The 23,510-nt window shown below is 38.0% G+C and overlaps 1 protein-coding gene across 1 annotated transcript in view; it reads right to left on the minus strand.

Moving 5' to 3' along the window:
• The window catches only part of GAK (cyclin G associated kinase), a 75,464-nt gene that overhangs the window by 44,040 nt on the left and 7,914 nt on the right, over positions 1 to 23,510 (minus strand). The window contains exons 2-11 of the mRNA XM_064642154.1: positions 19,622 to 19,683; positions 18,172 to 18,231; positions 16,251 to 16,365; positions 15,670 to 15,812; positions 12,482 to 12,607; positions 10,515 to 10,604; positions 6,339 to 6,474; positions 5,619 to 5,731; positions 4,890 to 5,001; positions 2,573 to 2,696 (exon numbers count right to left, since the gene is read on the minus strand). Coding sequence (XP_064498224.1) covers positions 2,573 to 2,696; positions 4,890 to 5,001; positions 5,619 to 5,731; positions 6,339 to 6,474; positions 10,515 to 10,604; positions 12,482 to 12,607; positions 15,670 to 15,812; positions 16,251 to 16,365; positions 18,172 to 18,231; positions 19,622 to 19,683 — 1,081 coding nt within the window. The remainder of the gene's footprint in view (positions 1 to 2,572; positions 2,697 to 4,889; positions 5,002 to 5,618; positions 5,732 to 6,338; positions 6,475 to 10,514; positions 10,605 to 12,481; positions 12,608 to 15,669; positions 15,813 to 16,250; positions 16,366 to 18,171; positions 18,232 to 19,621; positions 19,684 to 23,510) is intronic.

Below are 23,510 nucleotides of genomic sequence, written 5' to 3' on the forward strand. Positions count from 1 at the left end.
ACTGATAAATACAGTTAGGATTAAAAATACACTACAGGCTTATCAAGGAATGAAAATTACAGAACTAAGGCCTGCTAAAGAATATTGGCAGATTACAAGTGGAGAGAGTTTCTTTTTTTCAGTATTGGTTAAATATTACCTGGAAAATTAGTATTGAAGTAATTGGTTCTCACTAACATAATGACATAGTTGGCACATTCCCTCAACCTTTTTTCTCCATTCCTCAACCCAATGACTAAATTTGCTTAGATAACACAAAAAACCAGAAATGTAGTATGAAGATAGAGGGCTTTACACAAAATCAAGATCTTTTTACAATAGTGTAGAACTTAAAAAAAAAAACCTGACAGTCTCACATGTTCTGTCAGAGGTGATGTTCAAGAATCACTTCAACATAAACCCTCCTACTCCTCCTATTCAACCAATCTAGTCCAAAACATCTGTGAGGGACTGATCTCCTCATGATGAATCTTGGAACATAAAATACTGTCTGACAACCCTCTGTCAATCCACCACAGCACATTGCAAGTGTATCCCCCATTAGCTGGAAAAGTCTGTGGACATGGATTTCATTTGGATATGACAGTACTCCCACCCACTAGGAGCTACCAAGCAATTACACTTGCACTATATTCAATTCTAGTAAATATCCACATGTGACTTTCTGTAATTAGAAAAAGCAAGGGGTAAAAGTAGCGAGTTTTTCTTTGACTAATACTTAGTAAGTTCCACAAGCCATGCACTAAGCTGTTCTGTTCATCAACAGAACACTAACCAGCAACTGACAAGTAGCACACTAACTTTAAAAATAAGATAGATGTAAGACATTTTGGGCAGTCACCATAATCTAAACCATTGTAGAGAAAAGCACAAGAACCAAACAGAATCTTTCCAGACAGCAAGCACTCACTGTCCAATACTTCAGAAGGTGCTAGATGAGCTCTGCAGATGTGGTTGGATATACAACCACTGTTTTCTTCCTTGCATGCTACACTTACTACAGAAACAAAGCAAAAAGCTACACACATATGTTAGGTAAGATAAATAAAAATAAGATGCAGGCACAGCATAAGCCATTCCATATTAAGAAGACAATTTTAGACAGTTCTAATCCACCACTAGAAAAGGGGAAAATGGCACAACACCAAATTCAAAAAATTATTCAAACTTCCAGTAGCCTTTAAGGAAGAAATCACTTGCAAGAGCAGGAAGAGGAAACCTCTTCAAACATAACTAAGTGATGGAGGTCCAACAACCCAGAAAGTCATGTGGAGATAAGAGTACAAGACACTGAAGTGCAGGAGTACTTCACAAGCACATAGTGTACAACAAAAATACAGTATCAGAGTAAGATCTAATATACAACCATGGGAAAGTAGGGCTTATAACTCTGTCAAAACTACATTTCATCATGTAACAGTTTGTTGCCCTTGTACACCTCCCTATCTTGAGGTCCACGTGGTTTCCTCAGGGTGAAAAGTTCGATGCTGCTGTCCCAATTGCTTCTGTAGAAAGCTTAAGGACAAACCAAAGCTCCACCACTTTTGCAACCTTTAAAAAAAAAAATAGAGGACCTGGCCTTTTTAAACCATGCATAGGAAGTTTAAACAGGCTAAATGTAAGAGCAAACAGCTAAAAAAGCACTTGAAGTGGCCATGAAGGTGCAGTATCTACAGATCTAACTTACCTGAATATTATAAACACTTTAGAGGAGTACTATACACAAGTTACACACAGAAACTGAAAAAACCCACATGGCAAGCAACAGACTTCACAAGCAGTATCTCAATTAGTATCCCAATTAAAGGGGCACAAAGCCTACAGTGAGGAACAAGGTTCAGTATTCCTTATGAGGCTCTACTTCAGACATGGTATTCAGTAGTGACTTATCTGTTCCTTTTAGAACTAAGAAAACCCTTTAACACTGCATAAATCAGGGCTGAAAACCTGATTAAAAAAAATAATCACACACTAGGAATCTGAAAACATACACATCTAAACAGGAGAGCATCCACCCAGGCAATGCAGGGCAAAGGAAACAAACAGATCCCCTCACATTGTCTTGAAGGCACAGGATTCTACCTGAAAGCTAAACTGAAGAGCTTATTCACTATTTCTCTGCAGGTTTTTTCCCCTCAGATCCACTCTCTTGATTTGTACCTTTCCCCATTCCATCTTTTTTTCTTCCTCTCTTATTAACAAAGGCACTTTCTACTAATTCATTTCATTCATTTTGCATCATGACAGTCCTATTCCATACCTCTCTGCCATGCTCCAGCACCCACTTGCTCATCTCTCACAAGCTTTCAGGATTTAAAATACAGTAAGGCAAGAAGTACTTACAGACAGGCTTTTGCTGCAACATTCTCAATTCTAGTATATGACTGCTAAAGTAACTTTTGTATTAATATCATTCATAAAATTTCAGGGGCTGGCTACCACCTATTAGAGCTCAAACTTGGAAAGGTATGCTGAATTTATAATTTCTGAAGTAAGCTCCTGAGCCTTCATTTAGAACTCTTAGCAGAACAGTTGTTAAATTTTTATTTATTTTTAATTTTTTTTTACTCACTTGGCCACAGACTGGATAACTTTAGAAGATGTATCCTTAATATTAGTGAAAAATCGCTCTGTTCCACCCCTCAGAATATCAAAGAACCCTCCATAAGTCTGGTCACATTCCGCAACGGTCAGGCCTAGAGTAGTCGAATAAAAATAATTGTACTTTATTATGGGGCCCATTCCAGGATATGACTTAAAGTACGTTGCCTACAAAGCTGGAAGTGAATGTACATGTAGGCTACACCTTGCTGTAAGGCTCACAGTTCTAAAGTTCTCCTTAACTATCATCTATGCAGCCAGGAAGTACTTAACACATTGTTTAATTTGCTGTTTGTATTTATGAGAAAACAAGATAAAAAATTTCTGAAAGTAAGGCATATGTTTCGTATTATCAACGCAGTAAAATACTGCCTTTTTTGAGTATCAGTTTCTTAAAGTGCAGCTTATTATTAGCAGATCTACTTAATCATCTCTATTAGACATATTTTAATGCAGAGCTTCAAAAACAGCTAGCATAGTTAAGTTATTTTTAAGCACAGTATCCCAGATAGCACAGCACTGCAGCACAATATCCCTTTTAATATGACTGTATGCAACAAACAGCAGCCATTCTTGCATAAAACAGATGACCAGACTGACTTTTGATTACAATTACATTTGGAAACTGGATTCTTCCACAGAAATTAACATACACATGACATCACTACAATAAATATTACCCAATTTTAAAATTTCCCCTGTAAAATTAATAAATTTTGTTTCATTGACAGTTCAGCATTATTAAAATCAATCAAGAAATATCAAAGCAGAAGGAAATTTGAATACAGTATGAAATATTCCCTTGATATCGTCTACATTAATTGTAGTGTTCCATATTTACAAACGATAGTTAATATGGGTGCAGAAAGAACAATAAGAACTTAGATGTAAATAAGCCTGTCAAACTGCTTGTTTCTTTACTATTTAAGTATTTTCAATTGCATGTACTCTGGAATACCCATTTTTATAGAATGGGTATGTAAGCTTTTAACTGCATCATTTTGGAGATGTGTTTTGGTTGATCTAATTTAGTTCTGCTAGTCCAACCTATGTTTTATCTCAGACGGAACTATAACTCCTCCTCCCCACCACTGATGTCCTATGGTGCAACTTCAGGTGTCCTGCAGTCCTTTCTGCACAATGCTCCCATAATTAGCTGAGCTCATGGCAGCACCAGCTATAGCTATTTCTGAAAGTACTGACGGGATAGACAATAAATTGAATTTAGGCTGCTGCTTTTTCCCTTTGAGGCAGTCAGACATGAATCTTTTGGAAGTGACAAAACTAAATAACTTTAGACTACGGTCACTGCCAGATACACTTCAAAATATCACGGGGGGGGGGGGGTCAAAAGTCTTCTTGGGCAGGAGAGAAAAGGAGATGGATGGATCTCAGATGCTTACGGAAGTATTTCTTCCTCACAGAGGCTTTCTGCAGGCTAAACTAAACACACATGTGAGGTCAGTGACTCCCTAGCATTAATGAACTGCTATGGTCCATAGGCAAAATCCCTGCAACTGCTTCTGCATTTATTTATTAGGCTACCTCAGCCACTAGACACAAAGCCCATTTTAGCAAACAGTTACAGCAAATGCCACAGAACAGCTGCCGTCTTTTTAAGTTGTAACCTATCTGATATTAAATAGTTCCTCTTGGAAAGCAAAGACACCTCTCGCCTTTGTAAACCAAAGATCCAAAGTTGTGCACAAACTCAGGATATGTACTGATTTCAGTAACTTTTACCAAAAGGTAAAAACTTTCAAATTAAAATATAGCACTCGGAAGATAACAGTTTAAATTCAAACTCCTCTTATATGCTGTTCTTTACACAATGCACTTTCCATTATTATTGCCTCATTGCATCACAAAAGTTTGGGATTTAAAGGAAGCCACTTTTACTTGTCTGTCATAAGCTGAAGACTACTATTATCTCTACAGCTCTTGTTCTTTAGAACATTATTGCTTCTTGTATCCACCCTTTCATCAAGTTTTAGTTCACTTATGTCAACACTCCTGCCTCTACAGGTCAATTATGCATTTTAAATTATTTTCCACGGGAAACCTCATTTTTATCTTGCCCAGCAACAAACTTGAGAAATTCACATTTGAATGTTTCAACACACAACCAAAACTTTGCAAAAAATAAAACAAGGTTAGAAGCAATTACATGAATGTCAAATAGCTAGTGCCAGAGCAAAATATCCCAAACCCCCAAACGATTTTTTCTTTTCCATATGGAAGATACACACCTGTCTTTACACTAAGATGACACCTCTCTCTGCACATACCTGCATTGTACATGTTGTTGAGCTGTCCTGCGGGCTTGGAGCTCTGTGAAACAGAGGTCACAGATGTCCGAGGCTGAGCATTGTTTCCATAGCCTCCATTTTGCTCCAGGAGCTGAGGAGATTAATGCTCGCTGTGAGTATTTTCCTGCTAATTTGGCCAACTTGTTATGCTTTGCAAATTACTTTTACTGGGTGAGAACAAGCAAACTGAACCTCAGGAGAAAGCAGGGAAGTTAAGATACTTGCAGTGCTGTGCAAATTATGCACTGGACAGGAGACATCTAAGTAGGTTTCAAGTTAGTGTAGGTAGAGCCTCCATATACTAGATTTATCTGTGCAAGTTATTTATGACTAAACACAGCATGTCAAACAGAGCACTAGCACAACTAAAGAATAAACCAAGAGAAAAAGCAAGGGGTAAAAGTAGTGAGTTTTTCTTTGACTTAACTGAGTAAGTTCCACAAGCCATGCACTAAGCTGTTTTCTTCTAATAATAAGAATGACAACTGGTTTTCTTTAACATCTCTGTGCTTTAAAAGCCACATTTTCAAGGATCCTACAAGTGATACAGATTAATTCAACTGCATTTCAAAATAAATTAGTGTGAATTTTTCAAAAAACTAAGGAACAGGGGACCTGCTCTGCAATCTGTTAATAAATGCACATTCACTGGAGAAGAGAGGACAGAAAGGAAACCCAATCAATAATACTCCTATGAGACATCTTTACCTCTGTGATGGGGGATTTAGGATTGACATTCCTAGCTGCTGCAATCTCCTGCAGCTGGTTCACAAGTTCAGTGATTGACAGTCTCTCATCTGGGTTCACCTTCAAAGTGGAACCTGCAAAAGGAATTCAGACAACATAACAAATTCTTCAAGGCCTTTCTCCCAGTTGATACTAATTTCTTCAGTGCGCAACAGTGCAAGAAGCAAACAAGTGAACAGAATGGAGCAACTGCTAAATCCATATCTAAATATCATTCTCATAGGAGGTATCCATGAGAAAAACACAACACTCATCAGGATTAATAATATTTCAAAGAATACACTTCAGCATCAGTTAATGAAAACCACAGAAGTAACTTTGTCTAATACTGTTGGATTTTCATATCTTTTTGGAACTGTAATTAAAGTTTCCAGTAGTCTGTTTTGAAATTCAAAGAAAAGAGAATTTTTTAAGCAAGTTCAAAGAAATCAAATCAAAATCCTGGTTGTTCCTATGCACTAATTCAGATCCTAAGCAAGACAGGCAACAGAACTAAAAAAAGCAAGTTTCAGATCCTAATTTTTTTGATAATGGATTAAAATTATTAAGAAAACAAGAATTTGTTGCAGTTCACCTTTTTCACCATCACATGTCAATAACATTCAACTATCAGTAATACAACACTGCCAATAGTAACATGTATCCATAAAGACACCAAATTAAATAACATTGTAAACTTACGAATGAGATCATGAAACACAGAATAGCGGGTGTCATTTTGTGGGATGACATATTTCCCATTGACTATGCGAAGTTTAGCTCCATCTTCGAATGGATGTTGCCTAAAGCACAGCAAGTACAGGACACAGCCCAGAGCCTACCAAGATAAACACAGAAATACTGCATAGAATGATGGAGTCATTTAAGCTGGAAAAGACCTTTATGGTCCTCGAGTTCAAACATTAACTCAGCACTGCCAGTCCACCACTAAACCATGTCCCTCAGTGCCACAGCTACACATCTTTTAAATACCTTAAGGGATAGTGACTCAGCCACTTCCCTGGACAGCCTGTTCCAATGCCTGAGAACCCTTCCAGTGAAGAAATTTTTCCTAATATTCAATCTAAAGGTCCCCTCACACAACGTGAGGTCATTTCCTCTTGTCCTATCACTTGCTACTGGGGAAAAGTATTCCTGCCTTTTTTTAAAAAAATCAGTTAGAAGCCATTACAAGAAATCCATTTTATGGATTTCACAGTATACAAAAATAAGTAGTCTTGCAACACTGAACGTGTTCAAGAACAGGACTGTCCCTACAAAAAGGTTTGGAAGTTTTATTTCATATCTTCATCCTGTGCTGAAAGGAGACACATCTAATTTGTGGGGACAGAATTTGGTCTTTTTTATTTTTAACTCAGGTACATGCTGTTATGCAATACAACACCTAGGTGAGCAATTAAGTGTCAAGCAATTTGTTTAAATGACACTAGGGGGACACAACAGCATGTCTAAAATGCATCTTTCGGTAAAGGTTTGAAAAAAGGAAGCCCAAAATGACAGTTCCTTTATTCCCTACAGTGAGATGAGTATTCAACTCTTGTAACAAGTAAAATTTAACAGACAAGTTCATTCAAGCCTCAAAAAAAAAAAAAAAAAAATCACAAAACCAAGACTATCACGTTCTGGGAACTTCGAAGTTCTTCCATGTATCCAGTTGAGACTTGGGCAACCTGGAAAGGGAACAACCGACACAGGCAGAATTCCCTTTTGAATTCTCATCTCTGAGTAACGCAGGTGTTATGGATTAGCTGGGATAACTGCATCTGTTTACTGAAGCAAATGAAAGCTGATACAAATTTTTTCAAATAAGTTAGGGTATTAAATATACTTGCAGAGTTACACAACTGTAATAGAAACACGTTCCATTCTCACCTATAGAAGTTTGATAATAAGTCATCCAATACTTCCAAGCAACTGTTTGCACAATAGTTTGGAAAATTCCTCCTCAAAAGTTTCTTCTGGACCCTAGTTAGGTTGTTTAAGCACATGGGCTTTTATAGTAGCCCCCACAAATAAAACAAGCCAGTGAAGACATTACCTAAGAAAACTGCTTACTCTCTCCCATCCTCTGTGTGCACCATCCCCAACTGTCCTTGGCTGTCAATTTATCCCAAGAACAGCTTCAAACATCTGAAGTTATTGGAGTATCAAAGGTTTGAGACTTAGTTACTCCAAAACACTTACTGAGTCTCTCAGTCCAGAGCCAGAAATAGAGTACATATGTTAATTCCATACATTCTTGCACATTTTTGTCAGTTTTTTGAAAAAAAAAAAGCTCTCTAACATATACACACTGAGGCATCACACAGTACACACTAATTAATCCAGCAGGGGAATACAGAAGGTACCATCTACTACCCCAAAGAAACATCTGTTTCAGATCATACTTGAGGAATGAAACTACTCCCTGCGTAGTCCAAGACACCCTGCACATCAGAAGGCAGCAGGGGAGAAAAGCACCAAGGCCATCAGCTGGTGCTGATTACCTCTACACACAGGAAATGCAGAGGCCACTTAGATTTGATCTTTGCTTCAACTGGTAGAGAATGTTTTTCATTTCCTCTCCGTTATCTGTACCTCAGGATTGTAACTGTGATACATTTTGGATATTTTAAACACCAACTGCCATTCAATTTGGCTAAAAGGCAACTTCAGTTGCAGCCACCATTCACACAGCCTCAGCAATGATGCACTTGACAGAAGGGCCCATTTCCCCAAGATGCTGTCCCAAAGCTGCACAGTACCTGTAGAGAAGTTGCCTGGGTCAGTGTGAGCACTCACATGCTAAAAGGCAAAACAAGCAGCACCACAAAGTGACCAAAAATAACTTCTGACCTGAAATTAGGCCTTTATCAGTAGCTTATTTAAACTGTCCTCAAAAAACAGTGGGATTTTTGGAGGGTTGAGGAAGTGTTCAGGGAGTGGGGGATGAGAGTGGGCAGTGGGATTGTTTGGAACAAATAAAAATACTGTTATTTCTCTCCCGACCAGCTTCAGGCAACAAGCAGCACACTTAAAGAGTTCTACAGTACAGATGCAGGATGACACAGGTATTACACCAAAATACTTTCTGAGTTGAATTAATCAACATAAATTCTAAAGGGATTGTTCAGCTCACATAGAATTAAAACCTGCAAGATATCTTACACTGACTAGAACACTTTTTTACTAGATATCAGTAACGAGAACCCAACTTTGAAATTTTGCTCCTTAAGCTCTTTTGCTTTTTCAGAAATCTTCAAGAGTGGGTGGGTATGAAGGGCCTTCCAAGCCAAAAGATAATTTCAATGGACAAAAATCTTTATAAACGTAAAACCTGTCACTTCAGTTGAATTTCAGTTCAGGAAATCACATTAGTTTTGAAAACCTCTGGATTTAGTGTTTATTTTCTGAAGACCTCTAAACTTAGGTAGGAAATACAGAAAAAGCAGTTGGCCACATCTAAAGAATCTCTGTCTTATAATCAATATCTAATCACTTTTCCATTGTGGAGTCAACGTGGCTGGTAACTGTCTTTCATCTCTGCTGCTGTTCTAAGGAAGGCATTACTTCCTTCATGTTTTTAAGCTCACACAGTGACAAGCACATAGACTGCAATCATGAGTATTATTCACTCTACCTGCTCTCTTTGGAAAACTGCTTTGTTTATCCCAACCACAAACTACAAATCATTTATGCTTCCTGAGGCAGGGCCATATTCTATTGCCAAATATTTTGCATATTTTCATTGAAACCAAAGCATAAAGAAGAAATACAGAACATGTTCCAACAAAGGCATGGTAAATGGAATAGATCTTCCAAAAAAAAAAAAAAAAGAAACAAACAACCAAACAACATGTTAATACTAACAGATACAGAATTATTCTAGTCAAAAAAACAAACTGTAATTGTCCTTTTCAGTGAGGCTTTTTTTTAGATAGGTTTCTAGCTTTTTGTTTAACTGGATGTAATCCTGGCTCAGATTGCCAGTATTTCATGCATGTGAAGTGACCAAATGGTCAGAAAAACGTATTTTGCTTGGTGTTTCTTCATATGCCACAAGAAAATCACCAACAGCTGTAGAAGTTGAATAAGAGTTTCCTCAATATCTTGTAACTAATTTAAGAAACTGAATGCAGTTATGAAATCCCAAATAAAACTTCTAAAGCACCAGTATTACATTTTCTCATTCTGTCTTTTGGTACACTGCAAATACAGGTAACAACTGAACAGCTTGACACCCACCTTCATAAAAAACATCCAATAAACTAAATCCCTAAGCATAATCTCTCTGGGGAGCACCTTAGTGCTGCAGAGTTATGCAACTGGAAAAGGTACAACTGAGGATTTAAGAGTTACCTTTAATTCTGGCTACAGATTTTTTTAGTGAATGTTAACAGTTTATCACATTTTCCGTACAAAGCATGAATGATCTCTGCATAGTTCTCATCCTTGCTATCTGTCAGTATTTTACCTAAATGCAATACTTAGACATAACCATTTTGAACTTGCCAATAGGCTGTCCCAGGATTACATGCACGGCACAGCACAAAAGGCAAGAATTTGAACCTAAGGACTCTTAACTATTATGGGTTTCTAGCAGCAAGCTCCAACTAGGCAACACTTCTAATGAATGCTAAAGAAGTTCAGCATTGCCTCTCACAGTGGAAGTCAAGTTACATCTGGGAGAAAAACTTGAATACTACATCTTGTTCTTTTAATATTTACATACTATGTAAGTTTGTTTTGATATAACATACTACTTCAACATTTATTTTGGTGCTTTTATTTACTTAATCAAAAACTAATGGCAAGTCTGCAAAATCAGTTCCACTATGACATAAGCAGCTACAACACAGCAAGAGAAAAAATTCTTACCCAAATGTCCTGTTTTTCACCAATTGGAAAATTTGAATACAAGTCTATCATCTCTGGTGTTCTGTACATTGGCGTTGTATTCCTTGTGATCTGCAGAAGACAGAATTTATTGAAACAGAATCTTGAATAATAAGCTTCAACACCATTCAACCAAGGAAACAGCTCTCCATGTAGAACAGATTGGATTCCCACTTGGAAAATTAATTTCAGAAAGACCTTGGCAAATTAGAGGACTGGGCAATCACCAACCATATGAAGTTCAATGAGGGGAAGTGCTGATTCTGCACCTGGGATGGGGCAACCCTGGATGTTTGTACAGACTGGGGAGTGAGAGGCTGGAAAGCAGTGCCATGGAAAGGGCCTTGGGGGTCCTGGTTGATGGCAAGTTGAATCTGAGCCAGCAGTGCCCTGGCAGCCAGGAGGGCCAACCCTGTCCTGGGGGCATCATCAGCCAGTCGAGGGAGGGGATTGTCCTGCTCTGCTCTGACCTGGGGCAGCCTCACCTTGAATATTGTGGCAGTTTGGGGCACTGCAATATAAGAAAGATATTAAGCCATTAGAGAGTGTCCAAAGGAAGGCAATGAAGATGGTGAAGGGCCTTGAGTGGAAGCCGTGTGAGGAGCAGCTGAGGGCACTTGGTGTGTTCAGGTGGAGAAGAGGAGACTGAGGGGAGAGCTCATTGCAGTTACAACTTCCTTGTGAGGGGAAGAGGAGGGAGGGACAGGCACTGATCTCTGCTCTGTGGTGACCAGGAACAGGACCCAAGAGAATGGCATGAAGGTGTGTCAGGGGAGATTCAGGTTGGCTATTAGGAAAAGGTTCTTCACCCAGAGGGTGGTTGGGCACTGGACAGGCTCCCCAGGGCAGTGGTCACAGCCCCAAGCCTGATAGAGTCCAAGAAGCATTTGGATAATACTCTCAGGCACATGGTGTGACTCTTGGGGATGCCCTGTGCAGGGCCAGGAGTTGGACTCAACCCTTGTGGATCCCTTTCAACTTGGCATATTCTGTGAAATACTTGTCAAGGCAAGAGACATCAACTGAATCCTGAAATAGTCACAACAGCTTGGATATAAGCTCAGATGAAGACAGCAGTACTCAAATATTGTCACAAGACTCCTTTCAAACTGCAAAACACATAAAACAACTATTCTACATGAGGCAAAAAGGTATAATGACGCAAACACCGAAAACCAACAATTAAACAAAAAAGTGAATTCAAGCTGCTGTGTGTACATCTCATTTTTTCATCTCACTTACAGGCAGTGCAGACACATCCAATGAGTTAAGCTCTGGATCCCTGAAGAGAACTTTTCTACCTTCTTTTTGCATTGATTATACTAGACAGTGGTACAACCTCATAATTTCTCCAGAAAACAGTGGATTGCTCTCCAGGGATGCCAGATTCCAAAACGGAGGAGTTTACAGAGACTCACAATATCAGAAGTTGCATACATGAATTTTAAGCGTCACTGTATTTCTCCTGTTGATGTATTACATTAGATTTACCAGCATTACTCTCAACTAAAAACAAATGCAGCCCTTGAGGCATCGCAATACTCCCTCTATTCATATTATGCTGAGCAGATTTACCACTTCTTTATATATCACTCAACTGAAAAAAAAAACCAGATAGGAAGGTAGGAGTCACTCTGGCATAACCAATTTCTGACTTCTGGTCAGGAATGTAATTACAAAAAGCCTTACTAATGACTTATCTTCACACCAGACTGCAGAATGGACACAAACCATGTTGAAGCAGTGCTTGTGTATGTAGTTACAAAACACAAGCTATGATTGTAACCGTAGACAGTGTTTCAACTCTGGCAACACAAATACAAAACCAAAACTTTATAAATAATACTGTAACTGAAGCAATCTTCAGGAGTCCCATTAAGCAATATCAGATTAATAGTAACAGTTAATACACTGCTGATATTAAGATTATTCACATTAAAATATCTCACCTCTTCTTCAACCAGTGATCTCTTCTGTGCAGACCAGTTGTAGTCAGGATAGTAAGCTATAGTTGTAGCACTACCAAAGTCACAAAGTTTAATTGTCCCTTGGTTACTAATAAGCAAGTTTTCCACCTTCAAAAAGAGATAGGATAATAGATTAAAGATGTTTTCTTCCTGTACACTAGCACACATGCTTTTACATATCAGCTTACTTGTATAAATAAAAACTACTCACTTTAGATCAAAAGTTGTTTACAGGAGCACAGATTTCAGACAGTACTGTAGTTTTATAGCAATGTAGCCAACTTCCAAAAGGAAGCAAACATACCATGAGCAGGAAACATTAAAGAGAGCAAGAAATAAACCCCAGGGGAAGAAAAATAATTTTCTTAGAGCCTAAGAAAAGGCCAGTTTTTCAGAGGAGCACTCGTAGAAGCAGTGTCTTGGAATCCAAACGTTTTCATGCCTAAAACTGAACACTGTTAGCTTGACTGCAGTGGAGTGGAGGTTAGGACTACCGCAGACACAAAAACAGGACGGTATTTGTACAGAAGCAATCTGCTAGGAAACATCCAGAAAGAGGCAGCCATGACCCTGTGCAGAGACAGAAACCAGCTATTTGAGGACCACGTGCTGCCTGAATCATCATCCCTGCCTTCTTCTATTTCATAAATTCCCATCCTCCTGTATTTTTTAGCGAAATGGGGAAGAAACTTAAGGAAAGATTAAAAGTAAGTACTGTAGAGTCAATCACAAAAGGGCTGAAAAATAAAATTTGTATCCCTGCACACAGTTAGGAAAAGGTGTAAAAGTTAAGAGGCATATTGTAATATTGGAACACCACACTTCAGATAACTAGGTTTGTCTTCCCTTTCCCTTTGAAGCCACTTCATCTCCAGACTAACTTCTGTAAAACCTCAGTTTACAGAACATCATATTAGTTCTCCTAACACATGCCCCTTCCAACTTCTTCCATCATAAAATGAATTTTGACTGCCCTGCAAGAAGACACAAGCACTGCTAATGATGTGGTTAGACTATGAATCTCAATGAGCAATCTGAATTCCCTTCTCTGTTGGATAACCTTTGCTTACCTCTATGTACAATAAGAAGGGTAGGCATTCAACATCAAATTAAATTTATACGATAAAAATGGTCACAGTATGACCAGAGATCAAGCTCCTGTGCAGGTGTGTTCTGGATTTTGTGCTTTGATAAAAGTTGCTAATAATATAAAGCATTCCAGCTGATTATTGAGATTTTAACAGGCTCTATGACCTGTGTTTTGCAGACTAGTTGTGCACTGCATGACAAATCCTGAAAAGATGAAATTCAGACAATTAAAATATCACAAAAGCACAGATATTTTACAAATTTTACCCTCTAACTAGCTTTGAATTTTTATAGCTCAGCAACTGGCTAGGCTCTTTCAGTGGTGAACACATGCATTTTAAGTGCAAGTTTTATCCAAAGATCTCAGGAACAAAGAATGGACCACACTGACAAGCATGAGAAGGAAACCACAGGAGGACAGAAAAAGCCACCACTAGAAAGGTGGACTTGTTTTTAACCTGCACTGTAGAAGTTCGTATTTTCAGTCAAACTAATTGAGAAAAATCTGTTAGAACTCCACCCTACCACACCCCTCCCCAAAAGTACATATTTGAGGTTGGCTCAAAACTTTGACCTATGGTTTCTACACTGCTGGTCTTAGTTCAGCCTTCTAGAAAGGGTGGCACAGTTAAATGACCTCTGTTTGGCTCCTGACTGCAGTAAAGCCTCATACTACTGCCACACAACTATCACTTTGCTTTACAGCTCCCATAAACACGAAACCAACAATTCCAAATCCCTGCCTTTTTCCATGTTTCATCTCTGCCAGGATCTTACATTGCTTAAGAAAAAACAGTCCTTGAATTACAATTACTTCTATGGAGTTGGCTATGTAAGAAATTGCATATTTATTTGGAAGTCTCTTTTTTACCTTTTTTTTTTTTCTTCCCCAGAAAGAGATGCACCTTTTCTACAAGCCAGGGGCTGGTGTATGGAAATTTCAGTGAAGAATACAAGATTTTATTTTAGGAAGTAACACCAGGAAAGTTCAATCCAGACTTGGTTAACATGTCTTTGACATGACATAGAACTCTATTCAACAGTACCAAGGAAAAAAAAAGGAAAAAAAAAAAGAAATGCTCTATCATAAAAAAACCTATGCTTCTGTTAATGGGCTATACTAGTGTCTAGCAAACCTTTCAACAATGTTAAAAGCACTTAACACACACACTTATTTCTAAAAAGTGGTTTCATTTTCCTTTCCCTAAAATGCTTGAGTACGTGCTTACTTATGAAGGAACAAATTTTTCTTTTTTTATATTCAGCTGAAATCACATCAATCTGGAAACAGACATATGTGTGAAATTCAGACACTGCTTCAGGAGCAAGAATCTTCTTTCTCTCATTTTGTTTGTTTTTACAAAAGTTTGATACAAAATATTTGTAATACAACAGAATCTCACTGATTATTAAGGGCTTCTTCATCTAAGGTATAGGGAACACGAAAAGGTGAACCCCCATCTTCAAAAATACAAAATTCAAACTCAGATGAAGTCCTTTCAAATCTCCAAAGCTTCTAAGGGGACAACACTTTCTAGAGCATAGCGCCATAGAATCTTGGGAAAGGCTAACAGAACAAAAATACTAAGAAAAAAAATCTAACATGGATTATGCTTACCAAATTTTAAAATATGAATTAAAAAACAAGCCCTAAATTGCAGTGCAAGTTATTAGTTCTAAAACTAACAGCTTAATAACATTCTAAAAGGCAACGCAATCCTTTACAGGTAATTCAATGTTCTTCTCCTTGAAAGCTTTACCTCTTCTACTGAGACCCTGCTCATCCCAGAACTGCAATTCACAAGCTGTAACCAGCTATTTTATCAGCAAACCAGGGTAGAATACTTTTCTGTCAGCTTGTTCGGATGGATGACAAGCAGTCCTAACCACGAGCACAAGGAAATGATATTTGAAGAGATGCAGGTATTTCAGTGATGACCTTCACTGACACTCAGCAGTGGTGGGAAGGCAATACATGTAAGCACTATGCTCAAGAGCGTCCACTATATTGGGTCAAGTCTCTACACTGACCCAGCCCAACAGGCTTCTTTGCTGTTTAAAAATTCAACATTGTAACACACCTTTAAATCTCTGTGGATAATAGGAGGCTTCTGCTTATGCATATGCTGCACTGCTCTGCAGGTCTGGTAAAAGATCTTCAAAACTGTGTCACAGGAGATAGGTCCTTTGGATTCTACTTTCTTTAGGAATTCCACCAGCTGTCCTGCAGGAGATCAGAGAAATTCACATAAGCACACAGAGAACACTGCAAATTCTGAAAGCTTGGCACAAATAGACAAATGCTCCACTTGTCAAAAAAGATTTACTGTCTTGAGTTGCATTAAATAGATATTCTGAAAATGGCAAATGCACACTGACTGCAGGGACAAAAGAAATAGTGCTTTAAGGAACTACTCCTACTCTTCCTTTCTTTGACTAGTCTCAAACACAAAAAACTTAATAATTACCCCATATTTAAGACAAGGTTGAACTGCAGTCTAAAAAACCATGATCTTTATCCTATAAGAGATAAGGTTTAACTCTAGCTCCACTGAACCATGCTATCTTCAAGAGACTTTCATAGTTTCTAAGTTATGAAGCAACCTGTGCAAAACAGCTGTCAGAAGCAATGTGCATTGCTGGGAAAAGAAATAAAATTTACCTTTACACAGTTCTGTAAGCAGAAGAAACTCTCCCTGCCCCGTGTCTGATTCTTCTTTTCCTATAGATGCTGCAGAGCAGAACTGGACAATGTTGGGATGACCCGAAAGTTTTTTCTGGAAGTAGCATGTTCAAGGAAGATGACTGCCAAGTTTATTGATACTATTGCATCCAGCAGTTCACTTGAAATGCTAGCTTAAAGCCACAGAAAGCATAACAGCTGCAATTAACATACTAAGCAAAACACTGGAAATCCATGCCTCAGCATAAAAAAAAACTGAGAAAGTCGCACAAGCTAATGTAACAAAAAGTCAAAACAAAATAAAGTCCTTGTGATTAAGGCTCTGAGGAAACTGGACTCCATAACAGGTCTAGCTACTACCTTTTGACTTTGACGATGACTGCAAAGCATAACAAAAGTAGCAAAGAAACCTTCTATTTATCAGCTGCTTCTCTAGATGGCTGATCAAGAAGGAAGGGCTATTGTCTCCTCACCTATCCAAAGCAAGTATTAAGTATGCTCTGTTTCAGTTTTAAGTACCTAAAGTCAAGTTCAAAAGAAACAGAGGTCTAAAAGAGCAAGGAACTTATCCTCCCATCATCAGTAACAGTTCTTCATGGTAAAACCGTTGTCATGTTTCACTTCCAGTGCAAAAATTCAAGGCATCATTTTTGAACTATGTAAAGGCAAGTACCATATAAGCAGTCTCAGTTCCCGACAGTGGAAGTCACATTATGCCTCTCTGTGTATCACCCTGGTCATACACTGAAACTCATGCCCATGAGACAAGCACACACTATTTACAAGATGAAGAAAAAAGCAAAGATGATGTAAGTACAACAAAGCTATTAAAAAGGGGTAAGTTGGTTCCACCAAATTAGAATAATTCCAACCTTATGCGTCTCTTCACAACCTTCTATTCAGAGCTGCAGGAATTATTTCCATTTCACAGTTTTATCTCAGAAAGTTAGCAGCAATTAATCCTTGCTCGTGTTGTACATGCACTTTAATGACTCTGAGCTGTGAAAAACATCCAAAAAAACTTTCAGTTCTTTACTCTTGGCAAGACAAAGTCAGAGTAGCTAGAAAATATATGCTGTGGTAGTCCGCTCTTGCAAGCATATTTCTAGTAAATGGTGTTTAGGGTAAGATTCTGCCAAACATACCAGAAATCATAAAAAGAAATGTTTGAGTAGTTTAAATTGAGATCAGTGGGTTTGCCTGGTAATTCAAAATGAAACTGGATACTCAGAGGGGAGCCCATCAGCATACCACAGCTACTCACTGACTCCTAAACAAACTGAGGGGTCTAACAGGAGATGCTGGGGAGCAAACATTGAATTTACTGAAGTTGAGGATTGAAAACACTCTGACATTATACCCTCTACTGTCTAATATCACTGAACACAAAATGGACAGCAACGACACAGAGAAATGTCTGCTTCTTGTTTCTGATGCACATAGTCCACTGTAATTCCTTCCTTAATATTCAGCATTAAAGCCAGATGCATCCAAAGCAGAAATTAATAGACATTTAGACTAAAAGCAAAGAGCAATAAATCCAGTGCATGAGAGGGAATTCTATTTAAGTATCATCTGAATAGTCAAAGGGTCTCTTGATCACATTCACAGGACTGCAAGAAAGCCCAAGTAGGAATTTCAATTGCTAGAAGTAAAAGTGCAAAGTCTACAACAGCTACAAAAGTTTTCTGCACACGTTATGTTGCAGCAATTTTGTAAGAACCTACATTGCTGGATGTTGGTACTATATTCATAACAAACCACGAGTCAAACCTCCCTTGGAATGTCAGTCCACTTGGACAGTGTATGGCATGGAAAGAACAGAATCTGTACAGTCCTCCTTTTCTTTTTTTTTTGGTCAGAAATGTCTGATATCAGGCAATGTTAAAGAAAAGGATACCATAAAACAAACTTCCTGAATGATGGCTTTGTTCTTTTCTTCTTCATTAGACAACAGTCGCTGTCAAAAAACAGAATAATTGAGAAGAGAGTGTTACTAAAACTTACAGAATAACAGTGCATGGATTTTTTTTTTTCCACAGAATACAAAGCATAAGCTGTAATCAAAAACCTAAGAAACTATGATTGGGCAGTAAACAAAGCTGGCTTATTGTACATTTTGACATTATGCCATAAATAACACTCAATTTTCCTGGACTATTCAGGTTTAGTGATAATTGAGCAGTTGTAACTTTTGACACTCTCAAAAGTAACCACTTTGACAGTTCTCTATTGTAAAAAACCACTGAAGTCTCCTGGCTACAGCATTATAGACTAACAAGGGAAGATTCATCTTCTGCCTGAAACCTTCAGTAACAACCTTCAACCCACTCTATACAAAACTCCTTCCAATTACGTAGCCCAGCTTTTTCAATGGTTATTGACTAATCAGCAGCAGAGTCAAGCACTACTTTTACCAAAATCACTTGGATTTGGAGTCAACATTTGGCTATAATCAGCCTGAGCATATGCTATAAAAGTACAAGTTTCACAGAACAGAGGAAGTACAGTAATGGTTCACCTTTTATCTGTTATTTTTTAAGGGGGTTACTTTTGGAAGACATTTTGAATACATATAATATACGGGTTTGGTCACATGTTTTGCTATTGTAGGATGTGGTATGAAAAGAAAAAAACAGACAAGTAACTGTTGATGGTATAATGCCATCTTACCTCTCCAACACCTCATATTACCACCCCTTTCACTCTCTCTCTACAGCCACAAAATACCCCTTCTCCAAAAATTAAACTTTTTTTGTGGTGAACATAACTGGCATGATTTACTTTTCAGCAAAACATGATTAAGTAAATGACTTCACTTTATTCTCCTTCCCAAAATACTTCAGTATTTCAGTTGTTTACAGCTGTTTGTTATAAGCATTTAGAAAACAAGAATCCAGAGAAGTGTCTCTTAAAAGTACTAGGCTGAATGTTTAATCAATGACTCAAAGTGTGGAGCACTATTTTTAACACTCAGAAGACTTACTCTGAATGTACAAAGGTGGGCTAAATCTGCTTCTGAGGAGAGAAAAATATTCCTGTACTCCACTCCAGGTAACTAGGAAATATTCTTTTTACCCAAGCAATAAAATGTCTGGGACAAGGTCATGAATTTCTGGACTAAATGAAGTGGCACCTAACAGATGAATTCCCAAGTTTTGCCATCTAAGTATAAAGTGCAGCCTCCTAAGAGAAATGACCCTTCTAAACAGTGTGCTACAAACATCACAATTATTCTGGATTTTTCAAAATTACTTGTTCAGTGGCATACAGAAGGAATAACTGCCATGCTAGAGCATCAAGCTAAATCATAGACCTTATAAATCTGCAGTGAAAGAAATTAGTATTACCTTTAAAGCATAATCTTTGCCACTTCCAAGATCTTGAGCTTCATAGACAAAAGCAAAACCCCCTACAAGAAGAAGGCACATTAAGTCAGTTTTAATTTCAGTATTCAGGTACATCATTCTTTTCAGTATAACAGAATTAATACATGAATTCATATACTTTTCCAAATGTAACAAGCATACATATTTTCAGTGGCTTGCCAGGAGTGCTGGTTCCTACATCCAAGATTCAAAATATTTCATTCCTTTCTTTTACATATGCCAATAGCACATTGTCTTTGCTAGCTTCCTGCATTTTTTTAAGTCTGCATATGCAGATTTCCTAGGAAGCAATTTTTTTTTTCGAAGGTCCTTGTAAAACCAAGACCCAGTACAGCCAGTATTACCCAATGACTTCAATTAAACTTCTTGGTATTATACTGTTAGGCTTCCCATAAAAAAAAAAAAACAGCAATAATCAAGGGAGATAAAATTTAAACATACAACTCCTACTTTTAAGATAATTGCCATGCTTCAGGCTTCATGTTAAAAACAGAAAGCGTTTTCAAACACTGAAGCACACATTTCCAGTGAGGGTGATATTGTTACTAAATTGCAATTTGTTATTCTATACAGCATTATTTTCCTTTTGTCAAAGCATCTATTTTCTCAAACACTTCTACTTTGCTCAAGAACTCTGTGCAAACTTCTGCAGAGTAAAAAACTTAGCAGAGTTACAGGTCTGCTAAGTTTCCTCATTGGCCACCCATGTTAATCTAACTATCTAAAGAACATATTTATAAAATTCTAATCTATTTTTAAGACTCCACTGCATCATTTCCATTTCTTCTGGGAACATCATCCTTGTGGCTACACCAACAGTGTGGTGTATGCTGTCTATGGCAGAGTACCTTTAATAGAGTGAAAGCCAAAGTGACGAACTTCAATTATTTGCCTTCCTACTCCTCTAGCACAAAATCTATTTTCACTGAACTACAAAGCAATGTTCTCTCTCTAGGAACAATTTGGAGAATAAGCACAGAAGATACCAGAACTACAGAATTTCACCAGTCAAAAAGGGAGAGAACAGGACAACTAAATAATGAACCATCACAGAGAAGAAATAAGCTGACAAGGCACTTTTTCAAAAAGATGCAGAATCCAAATCAGTACAGTCACATTAGTACCTGATACCTTCTCTGTAAATGAGAGATATTAACATGAGGCTGAAGTGAACACAGTATTTGTTTTGTGCAATTTAATCAAATACGAGTCTTTTCAAGAAGTAATCACAAAAATTTTACATGGCCATTGAGCACCACAGTGTTCTCCAGGACTCCTGAATGGTTCTGCTCATACATCTTCTTAATTTGCTACTAGCATCTACAACGTGAAACAAACAAATGACAGGTTCCTGGATACTGTCTTTGCTTTTGGGGCTGCAGTTCAGCGGTGCCATACATTACCTACATTTATCCATTTACCATGATTCATCCTGCAACATCAGGTTTGGCACTTCCCACATTAGGAATTTCCCCTAACTTTTTGAAAGCCTGTAGTCCCAGTGTTCTGATCAGCAATTCCAACCAGCATTTTGGGCATAGATGGGACAGGGGCTGGAAACAGAATGAAGTTCACAGTTACCAGCATCTCAGAGCATTACCTGAAGACACTTTGCTCCTCTCTGAATGAGAACATATGCAAGAAAAACATGGCTCTGGAGAGCTCTGATCAGTTTGGCTACTCTTTATAGATTTAACAGAGTTGGTGAAACAAGGAAGAGAATCTGTGAGTCATCCTTCCACTGAAGGCAGGTGCTGGGAAACCTTGGGTTTTGACTGGTCTCCCCAGCCAGCTCCTTATAGCCACCCAGAGGCATTCCTCAGGTTTCAGAGTTTCCTGCCCCAGTGAGCTGCAAGCCCCTACACCAGTGTACACCAATCACTGCATCACAGAGCTACTGTCTCCGTGTCTTCATCCTACACAGATCCCACAGACCTTCTACACAGTCAAAGTACTGCTGGCCCTACAGAAGTCTTTACATTCATCTTAATAAATATTTCAGTTATTTTATTCTAATAACCCTGCAAGCTGCATCTTGAAAATATATGCTTTGATTTACGAAATTAGGGCCTTCAGGTCAGCACAAATTTCTAACACAAAATTACTTCACAGTCAGTTTTCTGGAAGGCATTCAAGGGCAAAATGGTGACAGAGGAACCCCAGAATGGTTGTTCTGCAAGGTCAGTTCAGCTGCATACACTGTCAGGGATTCTACAAGGGCTGGAACAGGGCAAGTCTACTCTGCATCTCAAGCACACACTTTTCTAGTACCTGTATAAATACAAGTATCCACAGACCTATATACATGCACTCCGAAACACAATCATGCTCCATACAAATGCATCAAATGTCCTCTTGGAAAAAATACAGGTGAAAGCACCTATGAATCAGAATTAACTCACAATCAATTCAGTCCACTGTTTTCAAGCATATCCAATTAACAACCAAAGTGATCCAAACTTTTAAGAAGACCCCTAGAAACATTGCTACCTTTCCAACTACTTTACCTGGTGTGATAAGCTTTCCTAGAAGCTCTTCCTCCAGTGTAAGAAATGCTTACAGTATAGACCAAGTTGCACAATACCACTGAGCTGAATCCTGTTGACACTAAGTATGAAGGAGCAAAAGGAGGAATTCATTTACCTTACTAAAAATGTTAAAGTAGTCTTCAAAAAAGTTGTATTTCAAGTTTTTGTGAAAAGTCCTGATCATCATACAATCCTCCCAAAACGCTGGACACATTCCTAGATGCCCCAAAATTTCCTCCCTCAATCAGAAAATAACCTTGAAATTCATGCCTAAAACTCAATCACATTTATGAAAACAACTCAAGTTCACTTCTTGATGGAGAAGTCTGAGTTTTTAACAGAATCATCATGTAACAACCAACTCAGAAGGGCTTCTGAAGATTAAGTTATCCTTTTGCATTTAAATTAATCTCATTCCCAACCAAAAACCTAATTTTAGTCCTCTTCATTGCTAGCTAGGAATCTAAAATTTTATATTCAGCTTCACGACTACTTCAAAACATACTGGTAGTTAAATTTCAATACTCACTGCAAAACATAAATGTTAATTCCGGCATAGCATTGCAAGTGAACATTGCACCACTTTGTGCAACGCTAGCAGTGAAGCAAGTAACTTGTAAAAGTTACAAATTCTTGTTATCAACAGAAGTTAATACATGCTCTGTCTAGGCTAAAGCGCAGATCATTAACTTTCAGTGCAGCACAACTGATTTTCCCTGGACTGAAACTGGCATACAAAATGTCCAAACTAAGATTTTGCTGAGATCAAATTTAAACCTGGTAAGACTCAACTTGTGTTTTAGCAAAATACTTAGATCAATTACTACACTTTAATAGGTAAGAAAAGGCAAAGTAATGAAGAGAGTCTTCTTTAAGGCCATTTCAATGGTAGTACATGTTACCTGAGCTCCTAGGACAGTAGGATCCCACAGTTTATACAGACATATTAGAATAGTAAGCTGAAGGGAGAAACTTCATTGAAATAGCACTAGCTTGAGAGTAGATAAGTAGCTTAAAAGATGCATTTTTATTTTACTGATTATACCTTAAATTCAAGTATTGAAATGCTAAACTTTGCAGAATTCCAGAGAAAAATCAGTGGTATCATGTATTGTTAATTGCTACTTCACTGTGGCTGTTGTACAGAGAATCCCACTCCTAGTGCCTACAATCTCATCCTTAACAGCTACGCCACTTGAAAGTAATGTTTTGAGAGGCAGTTTCCCATTCTGTCATCTTACTGTTTCACCTGAACACAGTTCAGTTCCATACAACACTGCCCATTCCATGTAACGTTTGGCTCACTACTACCGCAGCACCAC

The sequence above is a fragment of the Pseudopipra pipra genome, chromosome Z (assembly GCF_036250125.1).
Source record: "Pseudopipra pipra isolate bDixPip1 chromosome Z, bDixPip1.hap1, whole genome shotgun sequence".
Classification (NCBI taxonomy): Eukaryota; Metazoa; Chordata; class Aves; order Passeriformes; family Pipridae; genus Pseudopipra; species Pseudopipra pipra.